Source organism: Mus caroli, unplaced genomic scaffold, assembly GCF_978045245.1.
Source record: "Mus caroli unplaced genomic scaffold, Mus_caroli_1 scaffold_8, whole genome shotgun sequence".
Taxonomy (NCBI): Eukaryota; Metazoa; Chordata; class Mammalia; order Rodentia; family Muridae; genus Mus; species Mus caroli.
The window spans coordinates 45,609,148-45,626,830 of record NW_028227263.1 but is presented as its reverse complement, the minus strand read 5'-3'; the positions used below and the strand labels follow the sequence as shown (position 1 = coordinate 45,626,830).

The window sequence follows — 17,683 nt, the reverse complement described above, 5'->3', positions numbered from 1 at the left end:
TGACTGTTCCTCTTTAATAATGATGATGATGATGATGATGATGACTGGCTGGTAGTTCCTCTTTAATAACAATAATGATGATGATAATGGTTATGTTGATGATGAAGATAATAATAATAATAATAAATTGTTTACTTAAATCCAATTTATTTTCTTTGGCTTGTTTGTTTATTTTGTGCTTTCAGTAACTTATATGGGAAGTTATTGCCAATCCAAAGTTATGAAGGTGACTCCTCCATCTTCTTCCCTATGCTTCTAAGGGATTTATATTTTTAGCTTTTCAGTCTTTGGTTCTTTTGGGTGTTATTCTAAACTCTTCCTTCTGTTTGCTTCTGTTTGCTTTATTCTTGCATGGTTCATTTGCCCCTTTTCATTTGTAAAGTGGAGATTGTTCATTTAGCTAAATGTAGTTACTTCAAACACTTGAATTCTTTTACCTGTTGTTTATAAAATGATACAGATGATATAGGGGAAATACTTAGATGTATAAAGAACCTTTCAAGTATGGCTGAATGTTACTTTTGTAAAATGTATACATACAAATACATTTTCTGAATAAATACTGTTCTGAACAGATGGCAACATGTAACTATTGAATAAAACTAAAACTTCTGGGGCTAGAGAGATGACTCTGGTTAAGACCTCGTCCCAGAAGTCCTGAGTTCAATTCCCAGCAACCTCATGGTGGCTCAAAGACATCTGTACTGGTATCTGATACCTCTTCTGGCATGCAAATGTATATGCAGATAGAGCACTCACATACATAAAATAAAGTGCTTTATCTGCATGTCTGAGGAGCTTAATAGCCAATACAGAAATAAGATCCCTCCTTGTTTAGTCCCTCCCTCCCTCCCTTAGAGCGGGGTTTGGGGAGGGATATGGGACACATAAACTCAAATCTAAAGCTTTGTGTGCTAGGCAAATAAGTGTTCTACCTTTTAGTACATCCCTGGCTGATACACTAGGGCTGGAGAGATGGCTTAGCAGATGAGCACTTACTGCTTTTTCAGAGGGCCTGGGTTTAGTTCCCAGTACCCACATCAGGCAGCTCACCATTGTAGTTCCAGTTCCAGGGGATTCTATGCCTTCTGACTGACTTCTGTGAGTACCTACACCTACATGGTCCATATAAATTCATTCAGGCACACATACTACATGTAATAAATAAATAAATAAATAAATAAATAAATAAATGTTTAAAATATTTCTATCAGTATGAAACATTTTATTGGATAGCACTACTTTAGACTCTGTCATTTAGATAAAGATGAAGATTCAAAAAATGTATAGCTCCAATAATTTGTATGTTTATTATGTTTTCTCCCAGTAGTTCCTTTTAATCTCATCTAAAATAATAATGATGCTGATGATGTCACTTAGCTATTTAACAAAGAACTGTATATATAATACCAAATCTATAAATTAAATTCTTAAAATAACAAAAGTAGATTAGTTATTTTTAGGAGCTAGGACAAAGGCAGGGGACTGGCCAAAAAAGATATAGTTGGAAGTGATGGAAATCTTTGTATGTTGATTTTAGTACTGCAGTTATTTGTATTTATTTTTTATTTTTTTATTTTTTGGTTTTTGAGACAGGGTTTCTCTGTGTAGCCTGGCTGTCCTGGAACTCACGGCTTGTATAATTTTTTTTTTAAAGAATTATTTGTTGAGCAGGGCGTGGTGGCGAACGCCTTTAATCCCAGCACTTGGGAGGCAGAGGCTGGCGAATTTCTGAGTTCAAGATCAGCCTGGTCTACAGAGTGAGTTCCAGGACAGCCAGGGCTACACAGAGAATTATTTGTTTATTTTATGTATATGAGTACACTGTAGCTATCTTCAGACACACCAGAAGAGGGCATCAGATCTCTTTACAGATGGTTGTGAGACACCATGTGGTTGCTGGGATTTGAACTCAGGACCTCTGGAAGAGCAGTCACTGCTCTTAACGGATGAGCCATTTCTCCAGCCCAAGTTATTTGTATAATTAAGTGGGATTTTTTTAAGAGCTCAGAACTATATTCCTTAAAAGAGTGAATTTTACTATGTGTAAATTCTACCTTAATAAACTCATTATTTTTTGGAAAAAAAAACCAACCTCTTTTATATAGTATTATTTTTCGTTTTGAGATTGAAGGAAACTGAAAGTGGTTAGGACACTTGCCTGCAGCTTTCAGTTGTTGTGTGGTAATTGCAGAACTTGAACCTGAATCTGCCCGACACTGAGCTTGTGGATTTAGGTGATGTCTATGTGACATCATGACCAGTTACAGATTCTCTTACAAAAGGATAATCCCTTGGAAGCTGGGAACTCTGCTCTTAGCAGTTCCCCCAGAAGTGACTATCATGGTCTTATTTTAATTGTTTGTTTACTTTTGAGACAGAATCTTACTGTGTAGCCCTGCCCAGCCTTGAACTCACAGCAGTTCTCCCTTAGCTTCCCAGTGTTAGGATTATAGCTTCGCATCACCATACCTGGTTTATTCCAGATATTAGACCCTGGCCGATCTCTTTGCTGTCATTTACTGGTTGGGGTTGAATTGACGTTCTTATGTCCATGTCATGGTCTCTGTGCCTGTCTGGGGCTCTCAATTTGGAGCAGCAGGAGACCTGTTTCACAGCTGATGAGTTTCTTTGACTAAAAAAATGTTTCACATTTTGTCCAATCAGCAGCACAGGGTGTGTTCTCAGTAGGCGAGTGTGCAGATGTCTATAGGGCCAGTTGTGCTGTCCAGCACATGTTTTAGTCTGTTTCATGCTGCTATAACCGTGCCACAGATTGGGTGATTCATAACAAGAAAGAATTTATGTGCTCACTGGTCTGGAGTCGGGAAGTTCAGTAATGAGGTGCAGGTGTTTGGCAAGGCCTTCTTGCTGTGCCATTCTGTGGTAGAAGAACAGAAGGACAAAACAAGAGGGTAGAGAGAAAGCACGGGAGACCTCCTTCATCCTTTTATAAGCACCCCTCTCCTAGTATAACAGCATTAATCAGTTCATGAGAGTGGATCCCTCATGGTGTCTTAACACTCCACCTCTTACTGTTACAGAGGCCATTGATTTCCTACACATGCTTTTAAGTGGATACTACTTTCAAGTCATGACAGCATCTTAACGGTTTTACTTAACACTGACTTACTAGGCAGAGAGCTGGTTAAGGAGAAGAAGACCCAAGTTAGGGAAAGTATTCTCGAAGTCACCTGTGTTATCTGCACAGTAGCACAGTCATTGCTTGTATCTGCATATCACTTCACAGTTAGGAAGTTTAACATCAACATCAGAGTTTAATTCTCAGCCTGGTTGTGAAATGCTTTTTTTTTTTTTCTCCTAAATTGAGCTGAGAATACACATACCTTATTTGATATATTCTCAAGGTTGTAGCTTCATTTTGTAGATGAGTGTAATGACCCCATTAATCCTAGCTTTGCTTGCCAGGACTTTGCATTGGGCAGATTTATAGAAGTTCTAGCTTCTGAAATGAGCAATGGCATTTCCTGTCTGCCTGCTCTGAGAGTCCTAGCATCCTGTCCTTGGGAACCCATCAATTCTCCACCTTTCATTCCAGAACCCAAAACAGACTTAATTAATCACAGAGCCGTTGTCATCAAGCCAGATGTTCACTGCCTGCCTTCAGCATTGAACTTGTTCCCTATCCTGAGGTGCAACAAAAGTTAATGACCTAAAAAATTGCCCATCTATCATGTAAACCTAGTTAGGAGAGAATTGTTTGATTTTATGGAGTGTAAGTAATATATCTGGAGACACGTATTCAAACATGTGTCGGCTCATGTGTAAGATAGGGCTCTCTAAACAAGATGGGACAAATTGTCTGGCTAATAGAGCTTAATGGCAGGTTTTCCATTAATCAGAATGGGAACTGTCCTTCATTAAGATAATTAACAGAGCACTTGTGTAGGTGATAGTTATTGCACACAAATTTCCAAGTTTATTTCTTTCCCTTGAATAAATTTGTTAAGAAGTCTTGGCTATGTTTCTCTTTTTGCTTAAGATATTCAAGGACATCAAATTTCCTCTTCAGGGAGCATCAAGATGACTCAGTAGCTAGAGATGCTTGTTGCTAAGTTTGACAACCTTTTCTATCCCTGGGACCCACATAATGGAAGAAAATCCCTCCCCTTTTCTTTACAGCTGTTAGTAGCTTTTATCTTATCTTCTTCAGGCATAAGGGGTGGGCCAGGCACTTGCTGTTTCTTCCTTCCAGCAGGCTCGGTGCTCACCACTGGACACCCAGGCTCTCTTGGTGAACTGTAGCAGTGTATCATTTTCCAACTTGTGAGTTAGCATCATTAGAAATAGAAAGGACCTCAGAGGTCAACTAATCCATTAACATTATGACATTAAAGTTCAAAGAGACAAAGTGACTTGTCCAGGGCCACATTAATGTCAGAACTCTCTGTTGAATACTAGTACTAATATTAAACGGAGCCTAAAATGGCTGTGTTGACGTTAGACAAGTTATATCACTTCTCTGCTCTTTCATTCTTCATCTGTCAAGTGGGGAAAGAATAGACCCTGTTTAGTCCTTTTGTTCCTATACTATGGTGCTTCCCTTTGAGCATAACTGAAGACTTTAGAAGAGATAGAAGAGAAGATGATGTCACAGGGAACGAGTAATTACTAATCAATGCTGTGGTCTTTGTTTTCTGTAGGATCCTCAGGCTTCCACAATGAACCCTGTTTACAGCCCCGTGCAGCCTGGGGCTCCTTATGGCAACCCTAAGAACATGGCCTACACTGGTGAGTGGTGTAAGAACGGATTATTATTGCTTGTCAATTGTTCTTTGGTATATTTTTGCATTTATTTAGTGAATTTTAATTGTTTCTTACTCCCATTACCCATTCTCATCCCCTCTTTCACGAGTGGATCTAGTTTGCTGAGTGACTTTGCTGTTTACTACAGGGTTCCAAAGCCCTAGCAAAGGCTGAGAAGCTGTAAAAGATGTATCTAAGGTCCAGTAGTGATGGAAGTGGAGCATGGTAGCTCACACCTACCATTCTGGCACTTGGGAGACTTAGACAGGAGGATTTCCCTGAGTTTGAGGCCAGCATATAATACCTGACATAAAGTAAGTGCCTGAAAATAGTTGCTCTTCCTTAAAAGCAACAGCAGCTAGGATGAATAGCAATAGAACTGAGTGGAAAAAGTGTATCTGAAAGTATCTAGCTTATATTTTACACATCATAAGCCTTCAAAGATATTAAATAGAAATCAAGATAAGGTAATATGATGAAAATACACATTGTTACAAGGTATTAACCCGGCAGGTTTGGAGGCTATGGCTCACTGGTAGAATCAGACCTAATGTGAGAAAGTGCTGTGTTCAATTCACCATCACACACACAAAAAAGCCAGTTCTTGACCATAGAAAAGAAGTGTTGAAGAGGAAAATAGTTGAAAATGTTGGTGGTAGGAGTGGATTTAGAAGAATGGGAGAGCTTTGTTCTACATTGAGCCACTTGGGCAGAATGGAAGCTGTGAACGATGTCAGTTCTGTTTAAATTCTTCCTTAAGTGAGTGAAGGTATCTCAAAGAGCAGAGAGCCTGTTGTCTGAAGTTGGTTCCCTCCCCTCCCCTCCCCTCCCCTCCCCTCCCCTCCCCTCCCCTCCCTCTACCTTCTCCTTCCCTTCCCTCCTCTTCCCTCTCCTTCCCTTCCCTCCTCTTCCCTCTCCTTCCCTTCCTTCCCCCTCCCCTCCATTTCCCTTTTCTTTCTCCTCCTCCTTCTCCTTCCCTATTTATTCCCCCCCCCTTCTTTTTGAAACAGGGTCTCTCTGCATATTCCTGGCTATCAAAATTGTTAAACTCAGAGATGTGCCTGCTTCTGTGTCCTGAGTGCTATAATTAAAAGTGTGCTCTACCACATCCAGCAGCGTTTTGTTGTTGTATTTTTAGAGATAGGATCTCATGGTATAGCTCTCTGGCTGTTCTGAAACTCTCTGTGTAGACCAGGATGGTCTTGAACTCAGAGATTCTCCCTACTTCAAATGAAAGGTACGCATCCCCATGCCCAGTTAAGTCAGTGTTCCTAACTGCTTAGCTATCTCTCCATTGGTTTTGTTGTGGTAAGGATTAAACCCAGAGCCTTGCACATACTAGACAAATATTTACTTGAGCTACACACTCAGCCTCAGCTGTTTATGTTTTTAAGGTAATAAAACAGGTCTCAATAATATACATCCAAATAATACTGAGAATTATATTGGGAGTTCAGTTTGATAGGGTTGTAGCAGTAATCTCTAACTTTCAGCCTCACCTGTTGTGTTTATTACGACAACTCTCTTGCTCTTATTAATCTTCATAGTAAAATATTTTGTTTGAGCTCTATTGTATGTTTATTTTAATAAAATTATTTCCAGTAGCCAAGACACATGGGACAGACCTAGCTCTAGCTCAGGTCACTTGTTGCTTTTTCCCTTCGCAGTTCAGGGTGTTCCCAGGAAAGTAAGTTCTTTGCCAGAGGCAACTAAGCTGTTTTGGCATGCTGCCTTTCTGGCCAGCTTCATTCTTAGGAACAGCAAAGCTTGAGAGGGAAGGAAACAGTTACACTTGTTGATTTGCACTACAAAGATCAGGCAATGTGGTATTTTGGAAAACGTGGCAAACTTTGTCTTTGGTGGGCTCGGGGTAGAATTTGAATTGAATGAACAGCCAAGTTAAAAATTAAGCTCTGTCAGTGACTATCTGGACGACTTTAGATAATTGCTTAAGTTCCCTAAACGGAATTTGCTTTGTAAACATTATTGATATTTAATAGGATGATTGTAAGAATTAAATTATATAATTTATACTTTACAGGGAGAGAAGAATTTTTTTGTGTGTCTACTGATCAGTAAATATTATTATCCTGAAATTTTAATTTCTCTGCTGGAGAGTTTAGAACCCTGCAGGTAGCTTAAATAACACACAAGCCATATACAGTCAGCCATATACATTTTATCTAGACTAAATTTTCAAAATCATAGTCTTTCTTTTTAAAGTAATTTTCCTGTGTTTTGGGTTTTTTTGTTGGTGTTTTGAGACAGGGTCTCACTGTGTAGCCCTGGCTATTCTGGAACTCTGTAAACCAGGCTGGCCTCAAACTCACAGAGATTCCATTTGTCTCTGCCTTCCAAACACTGGGATCAAAGGCATGAGCCAATCCTGCCTGCCTTCATTTTCCTGTTATATCATAGTACTTTTTGTTTTATTCATTTACTTTACCTGGACCAACAATAAGACTCTTAAGGTTCCAGCTTTTTTGTTTTTACTTTTCATATGGTGAGACTGGGCACCATGTAGCTCCATCTGCCCTTTAACTGACTATGTAGCCCAGGGTTAACGTTGAATTCTGAATTCTACTTCTGCCTCCCGAGTACCAGGATTACAGATATGTCTCACCATGCCAGAGTGGGTCCCAGCTCTGTGAAGGGAAATTTGGGGTTCAACCCTCTTGAGGGCCCATACATATCTGAAAGGACCAGAGTCCCACGGGGCCCACCCAAACCAAGTTCTCAGCACAAAGGAAATTAATTTTCCTTAAGAGACAAAGATAAGAGATAGGAGATGAGGGAGAAGGGAGAAAAGGGACAAGGGAGTAGGGGCAGGGGAGGGATGTTTACCCCAGAGAGACAAAGGACTGACTGCCTTTGGATAAAGAGGAGACAGGCGTGGGTCATAGTCAAATGGCAGTTTATAAGGGAAAAGGGAAAACTCAGTGTTAGGAGAAGATGTTTCATTTTAGTTGGTCGGGTTAATTAGGGAAGCCAAGGGGGGGGGGGCAGGTTGATTGCTGAACTTCAATACTTTGATAGCTGGACGTTTATAGTCAGCCTCAGAAGGAATAAATGGCCAAATAAGTGAATAGACTTGAAGACTAGCTTTGGAATATATTCTGATGGGTTTTAGCAAGGAGAGGGAAAGGGAAAGGACAGAGCCTGGCTTTCCCATGTTTGCCATACTCAGGCCTGCTAGAGCCCTTCAGTATCCTTATTTACTAACCTTAGTGCCTATAAAAAGCAGTTTCTTTTATTGTTTGTTTGTTCGTTTGTTCGTTTGTTTAGGTTTTTCAAGACAGGGTTTCTCTGTGTAGTCCTGGCTATCTTGAAGCTCTGTAGGGCAGGCTGGCCTTGGACTCAGAGATCCACTGTCAGGCTGTGTGTCTTCCTTGCTGCTGGGATGCAGGAACACTACCAGCACGTCACTCAGAGAAGCAGAATGCAATCTGTGATAGAGATCCCAGCCTGTTTCCCTGGGTGAGACACAGCGGGGGCTGGGACGGGTGCTATGGTTCTCAACCTCCTGTGTACCCAGATTCTGCTGGGGACCAAGGGAGTTGGGAACAGGGGTCTAAGAGTCTGTGCTTCCCCTACACCCCAGACAGGAGGGGATGGCTGAGCCTAAGACAGGGTGGAATCCAGTTTGTCTCCTAGTGAGTGTCCAATGGAGGGATTGGAAGAGAGGCCTTCTTCAGGAGGTCTAGGTATTCTTTACAACAAAGGTCTTACCCTCCCACCCCACTCCCCACCTTCTCCACCCCTACCCCACAGCAACCCTTGATGAAGGAGAGGGTCCTTGCTTTACTTTTTAATCTCCAAACTGCTTTATTTTTATGGCGGATATGCATGTGTACGTTTTATTCAGGGTGAATCAGGGATTAAATATCAGGAAGGGATGCCCAGGAAGGGAAGTTAGATACCTCATAAGCATGGAGAACTCTAGGTTTTTATGCTGCGTGACTGGTTGTCATGGTCCTCTCAGTGAAGTGTCATGGTTAAGTGTTTCAGGACCAGTAGACCCTGGCCAGGATCTGGTTTCAATGCCTGCAATTCTCAATTATGAGAATCCCCAGGGTTTTTGAACTGCTTAAACCTTACCAGGTCTTCTGTCCATTTGCCCCACAATCCACTTGCCTCTGCCTGTTGAGTGCTGGGGTTAAAAGTGTGTGCCATTACCCCCTGGCAAAAATCAGTTTCTTTGATAGCCAGGACCCACACCTTACCAGAGCAGCCTGACATCAGCTCATTATTTAGACTTCCCGTTTGTTTTTCTTCCCTTCTTCATTTTTTTTTATCCCTAAGGATTTCATTTTCTTTTTTAAATTTCTCCTTTGTCTAAGAATAAGATGCTTGTCATGCTGTATCCAGCTTATGTAGTTTGTAAAGGAAACAGATTTTCAAGTTATCTTTCCTTGTATAAGGGTGTAAATGAAGGATTGAAGTGAGACATGTTGTATATTTAATGTAATATAGTACATTAAATATTTATTACTGATGATAGTAATGACAATGCCAAAGTTTTTAATTGCTGTTTGGCAAGTACATGCAAGGCAATGCATAAATTATTTACTATTAATGTTAAGTTTCATAAAACTCTTCTTTGCAGATAAAGAAACTGTGATAGTTTAACTTTGGCCATGTGATTTATCTGGTAGTTATAGCTTCTAAAGGGTACAGAAAGACTTGAACTCAAATTTTATGAGTTTATAGTATGTGTAATAAGCAAGTTGGTCTGTCTGACAGATGTGCTAATTTTATAGAGCTAAAGATAAGTGATAAAGATAAAGATGTGATAAAACATCATGATCAAGAACAGCTTGGGGGGGAAAGGGTTTAAACTCTCAGGCCACAATCTATCACTGAGGGAAGTCAGGGCAGGAATTTAAGGCAGGAACCAAAGCAGAAGCCATGGAGGGCTGCTGCTTATTGGCTTGTTTCCCATGGCTTGTTCAGCCTGTTTCTTATACAACATAGGATGCTCCAATTGGGGGAAGGAGGTTAGCATTACCCACAATGGGCTGAGCCCTCTCTAATTAAGAACAACGTCCCCAAGCTCATCTACAGGCCAATTTGGGGAGGCATTTTTTTTTTCCAGTTGTATTTCCTTCTTCTCTGTAATAATAATTCTAGGGGGGGTTCTTACACCCCTGTTGCTCCCAAATAACTGCAGGGCATTTCTTCACTTGCTCTAACCCATTTTAGCTCCTGAATAATTGACACAGAGACTTGGTATTTTTATTAAGCTGCTGGCACTATGCTTAGCTATTCTAACATGACTGGGATGCTACTACCCAGCAGAATGCCCTGTTACTTCCCATCTGATCTTGCCCTGGCTCCATCTAGTCCATGTGTGTCCTCATGACTGCTGACTGATCTCAACCTCATGGTGACTCCTCCTGGTCCATCTACATGGTCTCTCTGCCTCTTCATCTCTCTCCCCCTCTGTCTTTAGGACCCTTCGATTGGGATCAGAAGTCCTGCCCTATTCTCTTCTACTTCCCAGCTAGTGGCTGAGTCAGCACTGTATTAACCAAACAGAGGTGATAGAAAATCATTTTTACAAAACGTTGAGACCAGAGATGCTTGACTGTGCCATTGTCTGGACTACAACCAGATGTCTGGGCATAGAAATCAGCGTCTGAATACACAGTGCACAAAGTCAACCCCAATCAGCACACATATGCTAAAATCTTTTTTTAATCTTTCCTTAATAAGGCACCTTTTCTCTGAGACTCTAGAAATGGCCAGTGACCTGTAGTTCAGTGATGGGGATGGGGGTTCATGGGAGCAAAAGTAGAAGAAGTCGGAGGCAGGTGGATCTCTGTGAGTACAGCCTGCTCTACATGGTGGGCTCCAGGACAACCAGGGCTACAGAGAGACATCCTGTCTTAAAACAAGCAAACAAAAAGGTAGAGGAAGGCAAGTCCATTGTGGTGTTGCCTATTTTAGAGGAGGTGAATTATGAGAGAGGGAAAAAAAATTCTCTCTGAAGCTTAAGATTGGAAATACTGTACAACTCTTAACCTGTCTTCTAGTCAGTTGACGGCACTTTCCTCTCCCTCTTTCTGAAAAGGGCTTTGCTTTGTGCCTAACAACGAGCTCAGCATTTTCTTGGAGGTACTGTTCTTGCTACATAGTTGAATATCTTAAGAAAGTGACTGGAGAATACAACATGCCATATACTTTGAGTTGTTTACCTATAGATTGTGTTATGGGTTGAATATTTGTGTTCCTCCAAAAATGTGTATGTTGAAGGCCTAACTTCCAATAGAATGGTTAGATGAGGGTCATGAGGGTCGGACCTTCGTGATGGAATTAGTGTTCATATGAGAAGAGATACCAGAGTTCACTCTGCTACGTGAGGATACAGCAAGAAGATAGCCATGTAAGCCAGAAGAACCCTCTTGGGCACTCGTTGTGGCATCCTGAACTGCAATGACACAGAGACTTGCTAACCTCCAGATCTGAGAAGTAAATGTATGTTTTGAAGTTCACTTAACTTACAGCATTATTTAATTTGGCAGCCCAAGCTGCCTACAACAGATAGTGCAGCAAACTTGCACACCTTTTTCCTAGGTTCACTTTGGCAGTGGGTAGTGATAGGACTTTTTTCCCTAGAAGCTTAAGGAAAAGGTTTGTTGGTACAATTTTAGAATGTAGCTAAAATTTATATATATTTCTCTTTCTTTTCCTTAAAAAAAAGTATTTTTATTTTTTATGAGCATGAATGTTTTGCCTCCATGTATGTATATGTACTGCATGTGTGCCTGCCGCCCTCGGAGTCTCTCTTCTGGCGTTAGATACCTAGATCTGGGGTTACAGAAGGTTGTGAGTTACCATATGGGAGCTGGGAACTGAACCCTGGTCTTCTGCATGAGCAGTGCTCTTAAGCATTGAGCCATCTCCTGAGCCCTTTTTCTTCTTAAAATATTCTGATGGTATAAGCATCCAAGTGTCACCCAGAGGTCTGGTGTGTGTTCTGAGCAGAAAAGGGATCTAGAGTGTCAACATGAAGCTCTGAGTGAAGGACTTGCTTTTACTTTTTCAAAGGATTTATTTTTATTTATCTGTATATGTATGTGTTTCTTTGTATGTATGCTACATGTCTGCAGGTGCTGAAGTAAGATCAGAGGACACTGGATCCCCTGGAGCTGGAGTTAAAAGTAGTTATGAGGCACTTAACATGGCTCCAGGGAACCAAGCTCCTGTATTCTGTAAGAATAGCAAGCACTCTTGACTGCTCTATTAACATCTCTTCAGGCCTATTTCTTAATTTATTTAATTTTGTTCTTGCATGCCACAGTATATGTCTGGAGGTCAGAGGACAATGTCAGGTGTCACCAGCCCTTGCCTTTCACTTCTTTGAAGCAGGTTCTCTCTGTTGCCACTGCACTGTGTCTGACAGATTTGCTGACTTGTACACTCCAGGGAGTCTCCTCTGTATCCCATCTTACTCTGCGTGTTAGGATTGCAGAGACGCAGTACTGTGCCAGCTTTTATATGGTATCTTAGTTATTTTCCTGTTGCTGTGACAAAACATTGTGACCAAGGTAACTTATTAAAAATTTGTTTCATTTGGGGCTCACAATTTTAGAAAGTTAGAGTTCAACACTAAGGAGCATGGGGGCAGGCGGGCACGGTGCTGGAACAGTGGCTGGGAGCTCACATCTTAAGACACAACCATGAGGCAAAGAGAACTAACTAGGAATGGCTTGGGCTTTTGAAACCCCAAAGCTTACTCCCAGTGGCAATATGTCCCCACATTCTAATAAGTCCAGTCCTTCAATAAACCATACCTCCTAATCCTTCCCAAACAGTTCTATCAACAAGTATTCAAGACCTGAGCCTGTGGGAACACTCTCATTCCCACCACACACGGGGCGGGGTCGTAGGGAGCCAGACTTAGGTTGTTATACTTGCACAGCAAACTCTTTACCCACTGAGCCATCTCTCCAGGTGCCAAAGGATTTTTCTTCAGGCTAGTATGTTTATGGCTTTCTATTCAGGCTACATATGCTGTAGTGGACATAGGCACATTTAGGGAGGTTGTGGCAGAGGAGAAATGTTTAAGAAAAAGCAAAGCTTCACATAAACGATTTGAAACAAAGGCCATCGGTTACAGGGACAGTTACAGAGGACGGTGTGGCTTGTTGGTGACATAGGTCTTGCTAGGTTAGGTCCTTGTGCCACTGGCTTATTTGCACAAATAATGCAGTCTAGAAGTATTTTTTGCAATAAATCCTGTAATAGGCATACATGCAGGAAATTTTTATGATCTACCCCACTGCAGACATACGTTCATACTGACTCCTTCCTCGTGACCTTCATTTTGATAGGTTTGATATAACAACTCTGCTTTGATATTTGTAACTTCCAGAATCTAAGCTCTACTACTGATAGGCTGTGGCACATTGGTAGAGTTATTTCAACCTTTCTGATTTTTAGTTTTCTCAACTATAAAATGAGAAATGACCTAAACGAGTGGTTGGTTCGTGGGTCTAATACAGTCCCTAGCCAATGGTTATTGGAAAGCACAGCAATGAATATGCCTTTTGGAGAAAAGAGATTGGAATGTAGAGATGGAGATTTAGAACTGTGCATAGCCCAGTAGATAGAAGGCTTTCCTGGCACGCACATAGCTTAGCATTTGATCTCCAGTACTGCAAGAGAAAAACCAAGCCAAATCCAGGATGTGATGACACCTGATAAGTTATTACACTTTTGTGCCTCAATATATATTCTACAAGAAAAACACAGTAAAAGGTTTCGAAGGTGTGGTGGTTAGAATATGCTTGGCCCAGGGAATGGCACTATTAGGAGGTGTGGCCTTGTTGGGATAAGTGTGGCCTTGTTGGAGGAAGTGTGTCACTGTGGGAGTGGGCTTTGAGACCCTCCTCCTTGCTGCCTGGAAGACAGTAGTCTTCTCCTGTTTCTTCAGAACAAGATGTAGAACTCTCAGCTCCTCCAGTGCCATGTCTGCCTGGACATTGCCATGCTTCCTGCCGTGATGATAATGAACTGAACCTCAGAACCTGTAAGCCAGCCCTTATTAAAATTTGTCCTTTATGAAGGTTGTCTTGGTCATGATGTTTCTTTAGAGCAATGAAAACCCTAAGACAGAATTTTTCTTCACAAGGGGACAAAGAGTAGTTAATGTGACGGTGTCTGCTATCAACTTGCTCTGTGGGTCCCAATCTCATTTAGAAAATAATTGCAAGACTTAAGAATGTATGAAGCCTTTACCTTACCATTATATAAATGAAAAGATGGAGAATTTAGTGATCTGTAGAAATGATCTGTGTTGGAGCTGGGCATCATGCTCTGGGCTGTGTATTCACTGTCTCGCTACCACAAGATAATAACTAACGTTTCCTCTTCCTTTCCCCATATTCTGTCCTGGGTACTTCCCACTCTTATGCTGACTGGAACCAGTTACAGTGCCCTGTGAATTTTCTGGTTTCAGACTGTAGCAAACAATATGTCCAAATGTTACAAATACTTTAGCTGAGTGTGGTAGCACATGCCTATAATCTCTATATTCTGGAGGTAGAGGCAGCAGGATTGAGAGTTCAAGGCCAGCTCTAGCTATAAGTCCATGACTTCCTCCCCACCTCCAAAATAAAACTAAAAACAAAACAAAACAAAACAAAACAAAACAAAAAACAAACAAAAACCAGCATCCAAAGAAAACAAAACAAAATCCACAATCTGACATTCCTAACTCCCCATTTCTCTCTTTCTGTTTTTCACTAACAGGGCAGCCAGGACTACATAGTTACCTGTCTCAAACAAGCAAAAAAGGTGTATCAGTTTATCCGCTAGAAAACCTTGATAATATTAATAAAGCTGTCAACCTACAGAGGCAATAAATGATCTGATATGTCTAAAAAATAGTCTTTTCAGTGGCCAGATCCCTGCTCAGTTCTCTGCCTGTCTGTCTTTCTGTGTCTGTCTGTCCCTCTGATTACCTGGAATTGTTTTTAAGAGTATCTGATAGCTATACTTCATGTGTGTGTGATGTGGGTGTGCATCCATGTTGGTTGCCCTCCTTACCTGCTCACTACCTTATTTTTTGAGACAGGCTCTCTGATTTTGAGACAGACTGGCTGGTCAGCAGATCCCAGGAGTCGGTCCTCCTGTCTCCACCTCCCCAGAGTGGGATAACAACATATAGTCATACTTGGATTTTTATGTGGGTTCCAAACTCAGGTACTTACGCTTGCAAAGGAAGCACTTTACCTACCTTCAGCCATTTCCCCTGTCCGGTGCTCTGTTCTTTACATAGAACTCCCCCAAGGTTTTCTCATTTAATTTGAAAACAGCTTAAGACAGCTCTTACTTTCCACGAGAAACAACTGGGGGATCAGCTTCAAGGTCATACTATATAGCAGGACCTAAACTAACCACAGATTTTTTTTAAAATTACAAAGTAAATGCTTTTACTGCTATGGAATATGTGGCTATTTTGGATACCACAGTGATTAGCATCTCAGATGAGCCAGGAAATCAAATTCAAACCCCTGAAGTTGCTAACACTCTTGATGAAGCTGGTTTCCTCTGTTCAGAAAAGACCCCTCAGTCATTTACCTTTTTCAACTTTACTGAAGAAGAACCTGATGGAATGAACGGTTTGTGCTGTAGTTATGGGTGCTTTCCTTATTGCTCAACCTAATGAACTGGTTTTAGACTTCATCTTAACTTGATGCTTCTATGCCAGTTGATACCCTTAATGCCTCCTTCCTTTTAAGTCTTTCCTCTTTTCTTTCTTTTTTTCGGGGGGAGAAGGATATTTTCCTGTATCTGAGGCTTCAAGGGATGACTTTGAATTTCATCCTGATTCTCTTGCCTCTACTTCCATGGAACTGGGATTACAGGCATATGTTCTGACTTATGCATTGCTGAGGTCAAACCCAGGATAAGCACTCTGCCACCTGAGCTATTTCCCTAACTCTGACTCCTCCTCCTCTTCTTCTTCCTCCTCCTCTTCTTCCTCCTCCTCCTCCTCTTCTCCCTCCTCCTCTTCCTCCTCCTTCTCCCTCCCTCCCTCCCTCCTTCTCCCCCCTTCCTCCCTTTTTTATTTTTTGAAAAAGCATAAAGCATCCCTTTTGAACGCATTTGTTGTGGTGGGGCACACATCAGAGCATTCATGTGTGTCGGAGGACAGCTTGCAGAAACTGGCTTCCTCCTTCCCAGGATTGAACTCAGGTCATCAGGCTTGGTGACAAGTCTTCAGGCATGGTGACAAGTGTCTTTACCCATTGAGCCATCTCACTTGCCTCTTCCTTCCTTCCTCCTCCTTAAAGCAAGCTTCCTTTGCTTTTCTTTAATCTACTACGAAATTTCTGTTTACTTTTGTTTTTCTTCTACTTCTACTGTTTCTGAGTTGTAGTTTCCTTTCAGGGTTTTCTCTGTTCACCTATTGAAAGTTGGTGTTGCCTGAAGGCACAGTTGATATCTAAATACTGACCTATAGTGTGGTAGACACTTCCTTTGAGCTTCAGATTTATTTATTCTAGCTATCTTTCCAACATCTCCATGACTGTCTCATACATTGCTCAGACTTACTTTAAAATTGAGCACATTACCTTATTTTCCCTTAAAAGTTCTTTTATTCTAGCAGTCTTTGGATTGTACCACCCTAACCTTCTCAGATCAGAAAATATTGACCTTGATAAGACTTTTCTCTCTTCTGCATGCAACCAGGAACAGGAGCAGGATTCAGGAAGAAGCAGTTAGCACCCTCTAGTGTTATAGTCTTCATGTAGACTTTAGCTCTGTAGGTGTTCCAGCGCCCATACTAGGACCTTTAGTCCTTAGCAGCTGCTAGTCTTGTATCTCTTAGCCTAGATTCTGTGACCGTTGGCCCTGAGGAGTTGATAACTCTCTGTAACTCTTCTGGTGATCAGAGTCTTCAATTTCTCTTATTATTTATTTATTTATTTATTTATTTATTTATTTATTTATTTAAGACAGGGTCTCACAGTGTAGCTCTGGCTGGTATCAAACTCTGTATAGGCCTAATTAGCCCATCTGTCTGGCTTTGGCTCTTGAAACCTGGGATTAATGGAATGTTCCAGCATGATTGGCCTTTTTAGTCTTCTTTCTGCTCTCTCTTGTTTGTCGTCACCCCCCCCCCCCAATCTCTCCTTTCTTCCCCACTTCTTATGTGCGCACACTCACCACATTCTCTGTGGCACATATGAGCCAACACACACACACACACACACACACACACACACACACGCAATAAGGTTGGAGAGATGTCTCAGCAGTAAGTGCACTACCTGTGTTTACAGTGGACCTGGGGTCATATTCCAGCACCCATAAGGCAGCTCGTAACCACGTAGCTCTACTTCCAGGTGATCCTGCAGCTTCTTCAGGCCCCTGGGGCACCAGACTCCTAGGCAGTAAACATGCATACAGGCAGGCAAAATATTCATACACATAAATAAAAAAATCTTTTTTAAAATAAACAAAACAATAAAAAGCAACAACATTTGGATGTCTATATCATTAATTTACATTAATCATTGCTGCGATTAGTTATTACAGTAATAGCTACATTAGTTATTATCATTAAGGTGACAAGGTATTTTATAAACATTGTCTTCATTTGCAATTTTTCAGCTAAGTGCTGTTATCATTTTTCATGTATTTATTTAGTTGCTTACTTATGTTATTTAGTTTCAACTAAGCAACATTTTCAGGTTCTTGCAGCTTATAAGAGTCACTGTAAGTAAAATATAAAGAAACCTGTAGAGGGTACTGGGTCCTTGTTCAAAGATAAGCAATAAGGAAACCAGGAATATTAGACACACAGGGTTGTCTCTTCAGTGGAAGAAATGGATACCTGTTTTCTGCCGAGAAAGCTGGGAGTGGATGCTGGCGCTCTGTGCTATCAGAGGAGCCTACTCCA

General features: G+C 41.2%; 1 protein-coding gene across 2 annotated transcripts in view; it reads left to right on the top strand.

Annotated features, from left to right (window-relative positions):
* Positions 1-17,683, top strand: part of Fam168a (family with sequence similarity 168 member A) — a 132,486-nt gene that overhangs the window by 74,198 nt on the left and 40,605 nt on the right. For both annotated transcript variants that reach the window (XM_021166787.3, XM_021166786.2), the window contains exon 2: positions 4,665-4,752. In XM_021166787.3, coding sequence (XP_021022446.1) covers positions 4,683-4,752 — 70 coding nt within the window. In that variant the 5' untranslated portion in view covers positions 4,665-4,682. The remainder of the gene's footprint in view (positions 1-4,664; positions 4,753-17,683) is intronic.